Source organism: Cordyceps militaris, assembly GCF_000225605.1.
Source record: "Cordyceps militaris CM01 unplaced genomic scaffold CCM_S00004, whole genome shotgun sequence".
Classification (NCBI taxonomy): Eukaryota; Fungi; Ascomycota; class Sordariomycetes; order Hypocreales; family Cordycipitaceae; genus Cordyceps; species Cordyceps militaris.
This window is the reverse complement of record NW_006271972.1, coordinates 1,511,104-1,525,354: the sequence shown is the minus strand read 5'-3', so window position 1 is coordinate 1,525,354 and position 14,251 is coordinate 1,511,104. Positions and strand designations below refer to the sequence as shown.

The window sequence follows — 14,251 nt, the reverse complement described above, 5'->3', positions numbered from 1 at the left end:
CGTAATAATTCCAGCAGTTCGGGGTCCGGCTGTTTCGTTCCCGGAACCCGTGGGGTATCAACAACGCGCGTCTCATCCTTCATCAACAGTATGCGAATGCTGCAGCAACCTTGTTCAGCTTAGTACCCAATGTACGCTTTGTAGCCGTCGTCACGACCGTTGCTGCCATTTCCGTAGCCATTCGCCAGGCCGTGGCCGCCGTTGGCGCCGTTTCGTCCATACGGGTCTATCGATTCTCGCGGCGAATTTATCGGGCTATACGCAGACGACTCCGCGCTCGCCCGCATGCCACTTAGTCCCTGAAATGCCGGCGGTGCTGGTAATGAGTTTTGCGAAGATCCTGCATGTGATGTGCTGCGGGGTGAAAAGAAGCCGGCTGAATCCACTGGCGTGACCGATCCATCATCGTCGTCTTCGAGCTCACCCGCCGGCGTCGGTCGAATCTTGCAAACACGAAGTAGCTCGACAATGGCCACCGTAAGATGGGACGCCGCGGCATCTACCAGTGATACCGGCGAGATGCCCGCCCCGGCAGCAAAGTGTTTGGTGGCTGTGATAAGATTGTTGGCCGTTGCAGAAACTTTGGCCTTGATCTTGCCCTGCTGCTGCGCTAGTTGCTCGTCGTGTCGCGCCCCGTCGTCGGCGTCCCTCGTAATTCGCCGCACGCTCACCACGACGGCCTTCATTGCGTCAATCGTCCTTTCCGGGTTGTCTCTGCGCGCCGACTGGAGCAGTTCATCGATTGCAATCTGGTACTTGGTGACGTGGACGTCCTTGACAAGACCATTGTCGTCGCTGAACCCGTTTTCTCGAATTATGCGTGCGCCTTCGTTGTCCTGGGAAAGGCCGAGCGACGAGGCGCGCAGGCTGCGGAGCTGTGTCTTAGTGCGGGCATACCGATTTCGCCATTCCTTCACTTCTCCCTCGAGCGCTTCGACGTTGCGCTCCAGCTCTACTTGCTTTTCGAAGCGGGCGTGGCTTTGCTCGGAGAGCGTGCGCATCTCGCGGAGGAACTCCTGTGCCTCTTGACGGACCTCTTCCGTGACTCGTTGTTGTCGATTAAGCGAGTTGCGTAGCTCCTCATTCTCCATTTCCAAGACCCCACTGTCGCGTATGCTTCCAGAGTTCCGCTCCATCTCGGCCAATCTCGATTGCAAATCGCTCGTTTCCCGGGCGTGATCATCCTGTAGTCTGCTCAGTTCCTGCTTCATTGAACTGTTTCTGCTTTCGGCCTCGGCTAGCTTGTTGGCCCACTCCTGGGTTTCTCTCGAGCTTTCGTCCCGTTTCTGGGTTTCCATGACTGCAAACTTTTCCCGTAGCTCCTTGAGTTGCGCTTCGTAGTCGTCAATAAGCTTCCTGTCAACCTAGGAGTTGGCATGTTAGCATGGGATTGGTCGATATAGCAGGCATTCATCACAGCATGGCTTACTTCTGGTGAGCCCTCTCCGTCGTCATCTTCCTCGAGCATGGTACTCTTGTTGGGTATTATCGTATTATTTTGATTGAGGTGCTTGGGCATGGGTCGATTGTAGTCGCCGTTGCTCAGTCCCGGAGAAGGAGGAACCCCATAAGGGTCTGGGGGTGGAGGACCGCCTCTCATCGAACTTGCGTCTGACGGACGTCTGGCGCGACTCTGACCTCTAGGAGGAAACCCGCCGTTGACGGGTGTGCCTGTGCGGCCACCGCTGCGGTTGGACATGGCGCTGTTCCCACGGGGTATGTCACCGCCCACGAACCGGGGGAATCGGCGTTCAAGCTCGGAAAAGACATCGGCGGCCAAGTCTCGGAAGCGGGGGGGTCCGAGAGAAGAGAGTCGCTGACGGGCCTGGTTTCGTTTGGGGTGAAAGGCCTTTTCGGGGAGTAGAAAGGTAGGCGGGCGTTTGGGAGCATTCGGGGGGGTGCGAGCAGTGGCTTGCCTGCGCATCAGCTCGTCAAAGACGTCGGTACTCAGCTCGTAGAACTGCACAGAGGAGAGTCGCAGGAGCTTATCGCGCGCCTTGTTAGGTTGCTGCTTTGCGGCCGAGTCGCGCGAGTTGAGAAAGACGCGGAGGGTCAGGTAGTGCTCGTGGAGGACGCCCTCATCAATGTCGCTGGCCCTTTGCTGGCCACCGAGGCCGCCAGGGCCGCCGTTGGGAAGACCAGCATCGCTTCTAGCGTACATGTTGGTACCGCCGGACGAGCGGCCGATCGAGGGGGGCGGAGAAGGGCCACCAGTGCTTCTGGGAGCTCCAGGAAAGCCGTTGATGTTCATGTTGCCGTTGGAGCCGCCCGAATTGGGAGGCGAGGCGAGGTTGCCGCGATTGTTGGAATAAGGACCGTCGGGACCGGGAGGATATTTCGGCGTGGACCACTCGTTTCCACCTACAGATATCGGAGAGAGCGGCGCATTGCGACCAAGGGCGCTCATGATCGTGAGGGGGGGGAATGCGGCGGTAGTGTTTGGAAGAGAAAGGAAAAAGGGCCGTGGTGGGTGTCTTGGTTGATTCCAGGAGTCAAACAGGCGGCAGGCACGCTGGCCAGGGTAACCTGGGGGTGACTTGTAGCGGCCTTGTCTTTTGGGGGCTTCGGGCTTGTCCAGCCCTGTCTCTCAGGCTTGTTCGGCCCTGTCTTGGGGGCGTTTAGCTGCTGTCGTTAGTGGGTCAATCAAGTTCCCACAGTGAGCGGCTCCCCTGTCTAGCGGTCGGGGGGCTTGAGGCTCTAAACCTCGGACGGGTGCTCAGATCAGTGGCGACGGCAGGTATTTCGACCTGACTGGGAATTGAATGCCGGTATCTGTAATTTGCAATTTGTACAGATTACCAGTATTGATAGAGACCGGAAGAGTCCGCAACTTGGTAGCCTGCGCTGCGCTAATGAGTGCCTGGCTGCTGCGTCGATAGGGGCACCAGGTATTGCAATACTCGATGCCAGCAAGTAATAGTCGGCGTATTGGAGACAGGCAACGGTCCTGCTGACGGCGAGAGCACCTGATAAAAAAACGCCACAGTACTGGCAGGTACTGGTAGACTGACACTGACAATCTAGTTATGCTCTGTATGTTGCAGAGACAGCCTCACGAGACCCGTTACTCGGAAAGGTGACGGAACGGTCACGGAAAGCTCACGATGACCACGATGGTCTTGGTCGAGGCTTACCCGCAGTACTGACACAAAAGCCAAGACCGAAAGTCTGTCGTCGAGCAAGCAAGACAAGACAATGCGGCACGCGGGGCAGATGGGGATCGATCAAGTAGGAGCGGCGCGCTCTGTGCTTGCACACAAGAATGTCGTTTGCCTGCTATTTTTTCCCTCTTTGTGCATACAAGGCCGGCTCTGCGGCGTGGATTTTGAAACAGGGCGACGCCGGTGCCGCAAGGGGGCGCGTGTGGACTGGCGGTAGTGGTATGTGTTGTGGATTTTTGCTGTCAAGCAAGGATAGATATCGGCGCGGAAGGAGTGAAAATAAATCAACATGAAGCTCGGGAAATGAGCGGCTGGTGTGATTTCTGTGATTTCTGAGCGCCCGGGGGAGGACCAGGCCCGGGGGAGGAGATTTTTTAAGGAGATTTTTAGATGATGTAGCGATAGTGGGTGTCAGTTATTTTCGGGGAGGGCGTGTGATGGGCTGAGTGAGCAGTAAGAATGGGCACGGCAAGTACAAATTACTCCGTACATAACAAACCATCTACATACCTACCGAACAAAATGAAGAACTGTTCCAATGGGGGAAGACGGTGTCTGGTGAAGAAAGCTGAAATGCAGTGCCATCAAGCTAGTCAGTACCGGTGCAACTGACTAACGAATCAATCCAATGACAGCGACAGGAGGAAGGGGAATGTCTGGGGGCGTGTGGTGGGCATCGCATGATCAGAGTTGGGACGTAACGAGATGGCAGTTTGATTTTGCTGACTACTAGCTAGTTATTTGAATCTAGTTATTTCCATCAACAAGTCGCTGGTAACCGAGCATTCCCTGCATTGTTCTCTGTATCCTTGTCCAGCTGCAACCTGGATCCCCATCGCAGGCAACAATACAAGGTTGCCGACAGCCGCCAGTTACCAGCATCTTGCGCAATGTCTTTCACCCACAACTTGTATAATTCCCTACGGGGAAAGCCATTCGTCGGCTGTATCTGTATCCGGCACTTGCTACACCATGAGATGGCCGCACCAACAACCACAACCAACCTCTCCATGTACTTACTGTACTGTACCAAGTAAGTGCACACCCAACCCACTCCCTTCAACACCACACACCCAATATTAGTACCATTTAACTTACCCCTGGTGCCTCGTGCCTTATCCCCTGAACTAGCCCAGTCGAGTCCTGCCCTGCCTCACCCTGATTTGCCCACCCAACCCACGCTAAAACTAGCGGTTAACCTCTCCTCCGAGATGCGCCCTGGGTTGCGGCGTCTTGGTCCTCTGAACCCTCTCCCTTCTCTCTCCTTGGCCTTGCCTCCATTTCAGGTGCCAGTCTGCCAGTCTTTGCTGGTTGATTAGCATTCAATGGATGGGTTCAACTACACTGGTGGTGTGGAACCCCCCCAAATCTAGCCCTTTCTCTTCATCATCACGACATCACCATATCCCTGGCAAGTCTCCATCTCTGGTGGCCATGGAGTGTGTTCCCTTGCTCTCGTCCGTCTACCAATACCTGCAACTGCCGGTGAACAAATTCCGATGCTCTATTTTTACTATTAATAGTGTCTTGGTCATCCGAACGTCAACAACATAGTCAACCCACCCTCCTCTCTCGTAATTAGAACAGTATATCCGTACAAAGTAGAATGACGGGGATCAGCACAGGGTCAATAGCCGACTTGCGTTTTTGTTTATCAACTTTTGTTTCTTGCTCGGATGTATCTGGCCAATTACCCTCGGCCTTGAACCTTTTGCCGCTTCTCCTATTGCCTTTGAGCTACCGATGTTTCGTTCTGCCCATTATTCGACACAAACATAAAACAGTCTATAAATGCCTCCCAGCAAACAGCTGCTTATAAAGTCACTGCGGTGAGCTGACAGTGTACTCATGCGTCCTTCCACTGAAACCTCGCTCGGAAACAAACGTCTTTATTTCCATATCTAAACATGTCCTCAAAGTAAGTCTTGCATTATGCCTAGGCGGCCGGAATAGCCGTTGCCCAAAGTTTCTGTCGGCATGCTCGCATTGCTGTCCATCTACTCGTAGCCCTATCCTTTGCTTCCTGGTCTATAGTAAAAGTGTACTCCGCATAAGACTGGCACATGCTTCAGTAGCCCTGCAACCTCGTCTTCGGTAGCTTCGAAGAAGGCAAAATGAGAAAAACTTGTCGCAGAACCTTGCAGTCATTCAAAACGTTGCCAAGACAAGCCCCATGTAGCGAATATACCCTCATAAAATGTACTCGCCGGCCTCGGCTGGGTATGTCGTAGGTGACGGTGGAACCAAGAAAGCGGTCTTTGGAACCCTTGCTTGCGAAACATGTCTCGAATCCTTCCTTCCTTGTCGTTCTTCTGATCCTGGCCGAACCCAGGCCGATGAATCACTAGCCGACTACCATACTCAACGACGCTTTTCCTGGCCACAAGCGTATCACCGCAACATCGTTCCAGACAATTCTTCCATCGCCCTTTTCCATCTGCCATTTTAGGCTCAACCCTACACGATCCTAGCGCCGCTCCATCAGGCAGGCCATGTGCATATACGAGGTCGTAGCTCCGCACCGGCTCGCGTTTTTATGGCGCCAGATCTTGATCAGCCGAAAGACCGATGCTCGTATCCCAAGATTCACAGGTCATCAACCATCAATGCCGAGGAAGCCTTCATCAAATTAGCTCGCATGGCTCGTGCGATGAGGGAAGCCAGTTATACAATTGGTCGTTACATCATTACTTATAAAAAGACAACACGGACAGCAGCTGGCCATGGCTAAAACCAGGCCAGTGTCCACGTACATGGCAGATTTGGCCATCTCTCCTGCCACGCGGCAAGAATATCCGGCACACGCTCATCAAACGCAGCACGGCTCGCAGCGCTGCCCATGTCAAAAGCGCCCGTTCCGACGGCTTCGCGCTCCTCCTTGGCGGCGGCATTGAGCGAGTTAGCGAGGTCTAAGATACCCTGGCCACCAATGTGCGCCTCCTCATGGTTATCCTTAATTTCCACATTGATGACGTGGACGGGTCGGTTCAGTGGCGAGCCACGATTCATGAGATCGTCTACAACGGCGTCCCAGCAACGCTCCTCGCAGGTGAAGACTATATCAACGACGCCACCCTCGCTGCCCTCGCTTCCCCGGTCGGCCGTGTGCTTGAGACGAGGAACGCCAATGGCCCAATCCTGCCAACGCTCTGGTCCCCACTTCACCCCGCGGTTTCTTGAAAGCATGTTCAGGATTCCGTTATTCTTGTAGAGCCTTGAGTCTTTGGAGTCGAGTTCCTTGTACATGCTGTCATACGACGTCTTGTTGAACTGGTATACATTCGGTTGGGTAATAGTCGGTCCGGGGAGACGCACAAGCGATCCCGTACCGAAAGAAATTACGGGGTAGTTTGCTTGGGACAGTCGTAGATGAGCTTCCATGGACCTGGGGTTGGTTAGATGAGAGAGGACACAGACTGGCATGAGAAAACTCGCAACATACCGATTCTGGTTACTGGCACAAACTGTGCAGAACTTCAGCTTGAAGTCATCAGAGCTGCTATTTGTTCCATTGGCAGCGGGAGCTGCACCATTGGCTGTGGCTGCCATGTTGGTACTGCGCGTCGTGGCGCGTAGAGAAGTTGATTGAACTTGACCGAGTCGCTGCCTGGGGCGAGCACGACACTATGTAGCAGTGGTTAGCTACAATACTGTGACATCAAGGTTGCACGACATGGGGGATATAAGGCAGTATTCCATCAGTGGTAAGTTGTTGCGTATAAAGTGTCTATCAACATGCAAGCTTCAGACAGCTCCAATATTTGAAATCATCATGGAATTGGGTACAGGTGTCAATGGCGATGGTCTTACCTTGTTGAGTAGAATCTACGTCATGAGATGGGTGTGAATTGACCGTCATGCCACCAGCTTAACCGGTGGTATGGGACGATGGCATTGTTGGGCGATGATGGAAACGATGCGGTGTGATTTTGGAACGCGAGGAAAAGGCGAGACCATTTCTGTGTGGGAGCTACAGTGGGGCGGCTAAATGTCGGCCCGGGAAAAGAAGCAGGAGAGCAGCAGTTCTAAAATTAGAAACCAAGCCTTGCGAGGGAGGAGTTACTAACTGCACTATCCGTAGCATGAATGCACTAAAGTGTGGGAAAAGCAAAAAAGCATAAACAAAGAAAACAAACACTGAGAAAAGACAAAGGACAATCTGTCAATTTGCAGAATAGCTGCTGGAGTTCAACGATGGTAGTGCAAGGCTGCCACCAGCCTGACACTGACAGCCACCATGTTGGCCGTTAGCGCATGCATAAAAGATGAAACACAGGGGCAGTCTGCCTCGCCCAATCATCGTCTCCGTGAGAAGCACTACGGTGACTGCGCAGCGCAAGTCACAAAATAGGCGCCTGCCTGGCGGTAGAGGCTTGCACCAGTGCATCGTTTGCCAATTGCAGAGCATTTGTTCTTCGCTTCTTGACACGTCACGGTTTGAGGTGATGCGGGCTGCGGCTTTGTGAAGCGGTCTGGTGGTGGTGAATGCAATGGTGCGTAAAGCCAAGGACAATAATTACGGAAAGAGGAAGAATTTCCGCACTTGGATCCGTGGCCGTGGCCACTAGCCCGGCTCTATGCCGCCGGCAATGTTGTCAGTTTGAATACGGAGACGGTCCTGTAATGACTTGCCTCACACGTGGCGGCGCCGGGATTGGCATTTGCAGCCTTGCTCGGCGGTTTCATGATCCCAGCTCCGTGGCGGCAACCGTCGACGGACTGCATATCACAGGGCTATTATGCGGAAGACGCGACCTGGCCAAAAGAGATGGCGGGTTCGTCTGGTGGGCGGCAACCCCTGACAATACCAATTCAGCAGCCGTTGGGGCCGTCTTGGTATTCATAAGACGGTAGCGGGCTTTTGGGCCGAAATTCGCTGTGGGAAATTGGGAGCCCCGTGAAATTCGTGTATGGTTTATGGACGTAGGTTGCCAGTCGAATGCATCCGAACATGTCGTACTACGTACAGAGCTGACGAGTGCATAGTAAGATTCTATTTTTGTCTGTTATATTGCAAGCCCGGCCGGGCTCAGGTGACGCGAGCCAACGTGTGTGTTGTACTTTGTAGTACGTAGTTCGGCCACTCCCCCCACATTGACTTGGGGATTCTGACTTTGGAAATGAGCAGAGAGATGTTGCTGGGCATTATTCTTAGTATTTTGGGAGGGGGATGACATGTTGTCCTTGCTGGTCGTGTGCCCCCGGTCCACGAGGCAGCACCTCCCTACCTAACTAGGTAGGTAGGTTGCCAAGTAGTTACGTTGGTTGGCAATGAATGCATTAAGCTGCAATTACAGAGCAACAGTGGCAAGTCTTGGCCGATCCGTAGAAGCAAGGGATGGAAACAAGGCGTGTGCACAGAGGAGCTAGTTGTGTTGGTGTCGTTACCCGAGCGGCCAGGACCGGAGATGGTTGTGAGTGACGACTCACTCTTTATTTTCCGTCGTTTTGGATACGCCCAAGCGCCACGGCGGACTGGATAGTTTACGCCAAAAATGCCCAGGTACCTACCTAATGTAACTATCCCTCTACTAGTATGAATAATAAAGCCAGCGAGCGGCGTTCTTCTTGTAACTAGAGCCACTGCAGTCACGTACGTGGGCAAGTAAGCTAAGTAGGTACATCTGCAGCAGGTCCTTCGTTAGGAGTACCTTAGTACCTACCTACCTACCTCATACCTTGGGGAAGGCGGAGGCTCTACACCACAAACCCATCGTCAGTCTCGTCGCGCCTTGACCTCCTATTTTGCTACGACCAGTACAAGTCAAAGTTTTGTTATGAATTTTGTCCCTGCTTTCCCCTTGACCGACCAAGAGGCTTGAATTGCCCGCAAGTGGTAGGGCGGCCGTGGCCCATGTCTGGCGGCAGCTTATCTAGCACAAGGCGGCGGCCCCAGTTCGCCAGCTGCGGCAGGCCTAAGCTCTGTCAGCTCTGTCTGCCTTAGTACCTGTACCAACCTCTAAGAAGGTACCGGCTGCACAGGTACCTGCCTAGGTGTACTTACAGGCTACTAACTGGTTTCCCCTCCACATCTCCTCCTCTTCTCCTCTATTTTTCCCCTACGCCCAAATCGTTCCATCTCACCCTTCGCCCTTTTTCGACAACTGCCAAGTGCGCACTGGGGTTTCTCCGACAACCTCTTTTTCATCTCGCCTCGCATTCGTCCGCTGCCGAACCTGGGTCGCAGCCGTGTGCTCTTGTCGCCTGGCCGCTGCTCGCTGCCCGCTTTAGCCTCGTACCCCACGCCCAAGCCTGCGTCTGCGCCCTCTTCTCCAGCCGCTGCCAAATATTGTTAGGTTGCGCCAACCGCCGACCAGACCAGGACAACCACCAGCCTTGTCCTCCCCCGTCCCTCGCGCCCGGCGACCGCTCTACAACAATCCATCAAACATCATCTGCTTTTAAATACGACCCATATCGCGGCGTCGTTTGTTCCATCTACCACCCGTCCACAGCCTACTTCATCCATCACGGCACCGCCACCCTTGCGACCGCCGCTCGTGTCGTGCACAACGCTTAGCGCACCACCAGCGTCAAATACACACCTCTTGGTGCGCGGCCCGCCTGTCAAGGCGCCCGTCCACCTGCCTTCTTCCGTGGCGGTATGACGACGACCGCGCCAGTGCCTGTCACCTCTGCCTCGTCGAATTCCTCAGCCAACGACTCTTCGCCCTCGGCCTCCAAGCCTGCGGCGCTGCCTCCGCTCACCACAACCACGCCCACCGCACGCCGCTCGACTCTCTCCCGCCCAATGTCGCACGTATCGAGGAACCGACTCTCCCAGTTCTCCACGGGATCTGTCCCCTCCAAGTCGAGGCCTGAGTCCAACGCCTTCCCGCTCTTCCCTTCCACCCTATCTTACACTCTTGTGCGCGATTTCGCATACCCATATACAAATCCCCTCCATTATGGCCCACCTCCAGAATCCTCCGGGCCGCCCTCGGGATGGACTACTCCCGCCAGTGAGAGTCGCCGACTGTCCGACCCCCCCGTTGCGTGGGATCAGCGCCTTTCCTCTCAGTTTTGGGGCTCCGACAGGGTCTCGCGCGCGCATGATATCCCTCCCATCCACTGTGGTGACGGAGGTCCTCCGTACAGCGAAGACGAGGACCTGCAAAGTCCTGTAGTGGCCACTCGACACCGCAAGCACAAGTCGACAGCATCGGCCGGCGGCGCTCACCGCAGCCAGATCCTCAACGCCTCCAACTACGACAGTGAGAGGGGCTACTACGTTGGTACCAGCGGAGATGGCCATGAAAAGTACTACGTCAACCAGGGAGGGGAAGCGAATGGCCCCGGCGGCGAATTCATCACATATCCTCCCGATCAATCACGACACAGCCGTGCCTATCATTACGACCAAACTAGCCGGCCCCACGACGAGTATGCTGCCGAAGACAACGCAAGCTCGCCTGCCTCTTCTGGCTTCCCGGATGCGGACCAATCTCGCTATTCACGAGATTACCAATTCACCATTACCTCGCCTGATGAAGAATTTCACGGTAAAGCCGTCGCGCTTTTTGATTTCGAGCGTGAAAACGAAAACGAACTCCCTCTTGTGGAAGGCCAGATTATCTGGGTGTCGTACCGACACGGTCAAGGCTGGTTAGTAGCCGAAGATCCCAAGACGCAAGAGAGCGGCTTGGTACCCGAGGAGTATGTACGGCTGTTGCGAGATATTGAAGGCGGAATGAATAGTCTGACGGGCAATGTCAACGACGCCATGGGTTCTGGAAACGATGTCAGCACCCCGACACAGGCCGAGCACTTTAGTCACAGCCAGCTAACGGGGACTGGCGGTGGTGCCGGCGGCGCAAATGGATATCATCAGCCCGTCGTGTCCATGTTCTCTACTTCGAGCAAAGATCTCAACCCTTACCCGACCGAACAGCTTGGCATTCAGGCTGGACAGGCCCCACCACAAGTAGTGCACTACCATGGTCAGCGCGGCGGCAGCCAGACTAGCACTCCGACAATCTATCAATCGCAGGATACTCCCACGCTGCCAAAGGAAAGCGAAGATGGAGGCTCAAAAGAAAACAAGCGATCGTCTCGCCAAGCATCAAGAGACTCCAAAACTATCGCTGCGTCCAAGGAGGAGGAGAACATTCGCTCCCAGCACCGATGAGGTGAGCCTAGAAGCTCAGCATGACAAAGTCGAACAACATTACTATCCGACCGGATCAATTCAACAAGAATATGATTATACTGCGGCTGTCGTCTCTCCGCACAACATGGCGGAATCAGAGCGGCGCGAATGACGAGGGAGTAGCCGCCCCCGAAAACCCCGAGACGTGAGGACTGCCAGTAGCAGCAGGTCTCCAATGGCAAGCTCTCAGAAACAGTCTAGAATCCCGGTGTATCCGGCTATTTCCAAGTAGCGTTGTTTCTAGATGAATATCTATCTATACACAGCGGATGGTTTGAAGACGCCTGCGCAGAGGAGCAGGCAAGTAGGAAATACTATAGTGGGGTGCGGCTGTACCAGGCTACACAAGCAGTGTACCTAGCATTGAAGTAAATAAACTATAATTCAGCCGTTGGATACCAAAGAAAGAAACCTAATTACCAAACTAGCAGCCGTTTATTGTACCCAGGCTCGTGTAAGTCCGAGTTGAGTCCGATGCACCTAGTAGGTTTCGCAGTACATCACGTGCATGGCGTCATCTATTTTTGGTGGGGAGCTCGCAGCAGTTGCTACACCTTGTGTTACGTCAAGATACTTACCTTCCCGGTAGCTCCCGCAGTCCTTGTTGCAAACACAATTCGTTTGCGAGGCGCCCAATTGCACATTCACCAACCTCGGAAATCATTGCAAAATGTTTGCTCGCTCAGCCTTCCGCGCGGCCCAGCCGCTTCGCATGGTACGTACTTGCCCTTTGTCTTTTGCATTGACTACAACATCTCCATCTCGTTATTTGCGCTCGTTTGTGTACCCATCCGAAAAAATAAAGTTGATTTCAAAGCCGTCAATGCCGTGCTCCACGCCCATGATGCTGACCACAGTCGCAGCACGCTCGCCGCTTCGCGACCGAGACCGGCTCTACTGCCGCCAAGCCCGCTGCTGCTGCTCCCGCCGCGCCCAAGACGGCCGCCGCACCTCCTCCGCCCCCTCCCAGCGGCGGCGGCGGTAGCAGCGCCTTTGTGTACGTCCTCGGCGCGGCCGCCCTCGGCGGCGGCGGCTACTACTACTACAGCAACCAGGCGGGTGGCGCCACCGCGGCCGGGGCCCCGAAGATCACCAAGCCGGCCTTTACCGGCGGTGACCAGGGCTTCCTGTCACTCAAGCTCGCCGAGGTTGTCGACGTCAACCACAACACCAAGCGCTTCCGTTTCGAGCTCCCGGAGAAGAACATGGTGCCCGGCCTGCCCATTGCCAGTGCCGTCTTGGCCAAGTACAAGGGCGAGGGAGATGAGAAGGCGACCCTCCGCCCTTATACCCCCATCAATGACGAGAGTACGTCACCATTGACCCTTTTTTCCAAACCTCCGGCACCTCATTGCTACTCCTGCTAATTCGTCTTTGTGCGTGTTAGATGAACCTGGCTACGTCGAGCTCCTCGTCAAGCAGTACCCCGGCGGTCCCATGAGCACCCACATCCACAACCTGCAGCCCGGCCAGACGCTCGACATCAAGGGCCCACTGCCCAAGTACGCGTGGACGGAGAACAAGCACGACCACATTGGCCTCATTGCCGGCGGCACCGGCATCACGCCCATGTTCCAGCTCGCGCGCGGCATCTTCCAAAACGCCAGCGACAAGACCAAGGTGACGGTCGTGTTTGGCAACGTCAGCAAGGAGGACATTTTGCTCAAGAAGGAGCTCGAGGAGCTCGAAAACACGTACCCGCAGCGCTTCCGGGCCTTTTACGTGCTCGACAAGGCGCCCGCCGAGTGGTCGGGCAGCACGGGCTTCATCACCAAGGAGCTGCTCAAGACGGTGCTCCCGGAGCCCAAGAGCGACAACATCAAGATTTTCGTCTGCGGCCCGCCTGGCCTGATGAAGGCCGTCTCGGGCAACAAGGTCAGCCCCAAGGACCAGGGCGAGCTGTCGGGCACGCTGCAGGAGCTGGGCTACACCAAGGACCAGGTCTACAAGTTTTAAGCTGGCTTGAGTGAGTTTGGTAAATTAGATTTGTTTTAGACTTGTAAGATTTAGATGGACAATACACGGTATTCTATTTGATTCATGCGAGATGAGAGCTGCCATGATTGCGTGATGAAGATGATGTTTACGTTTTATATACGCAGTCGCAGTCATCAAGGTATACACGTCAATTCATTGTATACGTCGGTTCATTTACGCCTCCAGGCAATGTTTATATACAATGTCACCCAGAACACGACAAGTCTCTCATTGAACACGGGCCACGATAAAGTCGGCCGCCTCCTGGGCGTGTGCGGGAACCTCGTTTCCGTGGACGTTGGATTCGCCGGCTGGGGCTTTGGAGCCGACGGCGCAGAAGATGTCGCCCGTGTCGCAGTAGCTCGCCAGCTTGTCCGAGATGGCGTTGAGCCTAGCCAGCTCTGCGGCGTTGTTCTTGCGCGAAAAGAGGCCGCCTTTGCCGTTGGCGTTGCTGCCGTAGTTGTAGCTCTGGTTGGGGGCAAACGTAGGGTCGCCAAACACGGTGACGGCAACGACTGTTTTTTCTGATTAGCCCTTTTTTTTTTTTCGCACTTGAACATTCTTTCTAAAGCGAGAAGGGGGGGGCAAAAAAAAAAAACGCAACTGTTCTTGAGGTACTTGGCATCCAGCGGCGCGGGCTGGAGCAACCCCCCGGCGAGCAGGTCGGTCATGACGTTGCCGCCCTGGCTGAAGCCGATGAGGGCGATGCGGCTGCCGTCGCCGCACTGCGCGACGTAGTCCTGGATCTTCTTCTTGGCGTCGCTGATGCCCTGGGACACGGACGCCGGGTAGAAGACGCGCGCGACCACGCTGCGGCGGCGGTGCTTGAGCGCCGTCGCCGGGTAGTCGACGGCGACGCTCGCGGAGCCCGGCACGCGCGCGGCGACGAGCGCGCTCACCTGCGCCGACACGCCCTCCCCGGCGTCCTCGTTGGTGCCGCGCGCGACGAGCATGTACACCCCGG

The 14,251-nt window shown here is 55.1% G+C and overlaps 4 protein-coding genes across 4 annotated transcripts; 2 read left to right on the top strand and 2 right to left on the bottom strand.

Moving 5' to 3' along the window:
• Positions 1–119: 119 nt before the first annotated feature.
• Positions 120–3,653, bottom strand: CCM_05501 (cell polarity protein, putative; the record flags this gene model as incomplete). Its single annotated transcript, XM_006670645.1, has 4 exons — positions 120–1,364; positions 1,430–2,580; positions 3,135–3,273; positions 3,645–3,653. 4 exons carry the CDS (start codon positions 3,651–3,653, stop codon positions 120–122), a joined length of 2,544 nt encoding a protein of 847 aa, XP_006670708.1.
• Positions 3,654–5,888: 2,235 nt separating this feature from the next.
• Positions 5,889–6,710, bottom strand: CCM_05500 (protein SSU72; the record flags this gene model as incomplete). The annotated part of the gene is made up of 1 exon (XM_006670644.1): positions 5,889–6,710. One exon carries the CDS (start codon positions 6,708–6,710, stop codon positions 5,889–5,891), a length of 822 nt encoding a protein of 273 aa, XP_006670707.1.
• A 1,074-nt stretch (positions 6,711–7,784) lies between these two features.
• Positions 7,785–11,289, top strand: CCM_05499 (RING finger domain-containing protein; the record flags this gene model as incomplete). Its single annotated transcript, XM_006670643.1, has 6 exons — positions 7,785–7,997; positions 8,237–8,315; positions 8,418–8,575; positions 9,002–9,094; positions 9,349–9,588; positions 9,682–11,289. The coding sequence occupies 6 exons, from the start codon at positions 7,785–7,787 to the stop codon at positions 11,287–11,289; spliced, it is 2,391 nt and encodes a 796-aa protein (XP_006670706.1).
• Positions 11,290–11,980: 691 nt separating this feature from the next.
• Positions 11,981–13,266, top strand: CCM_05498 (NADH-cytochrome b5 reductase; the record flags this gene model as incomplete). Its single annotated transcript, XM_006670642.1, has 3 exons — positions 11,981–12,025; positions 12,168–12,618; positions 12,698–13,266. The coding sequence occupies 3 exons, from the start codon at positions 11,981–11,983 to the stop codon at positions 13,264–13,266; spliced, it is 1,065 nt and encodes a 354-aa protein (XP_006670705.1).
• Between the last annotated feature and the right edge of the window lie 985 nt (positions 13,267–14,251).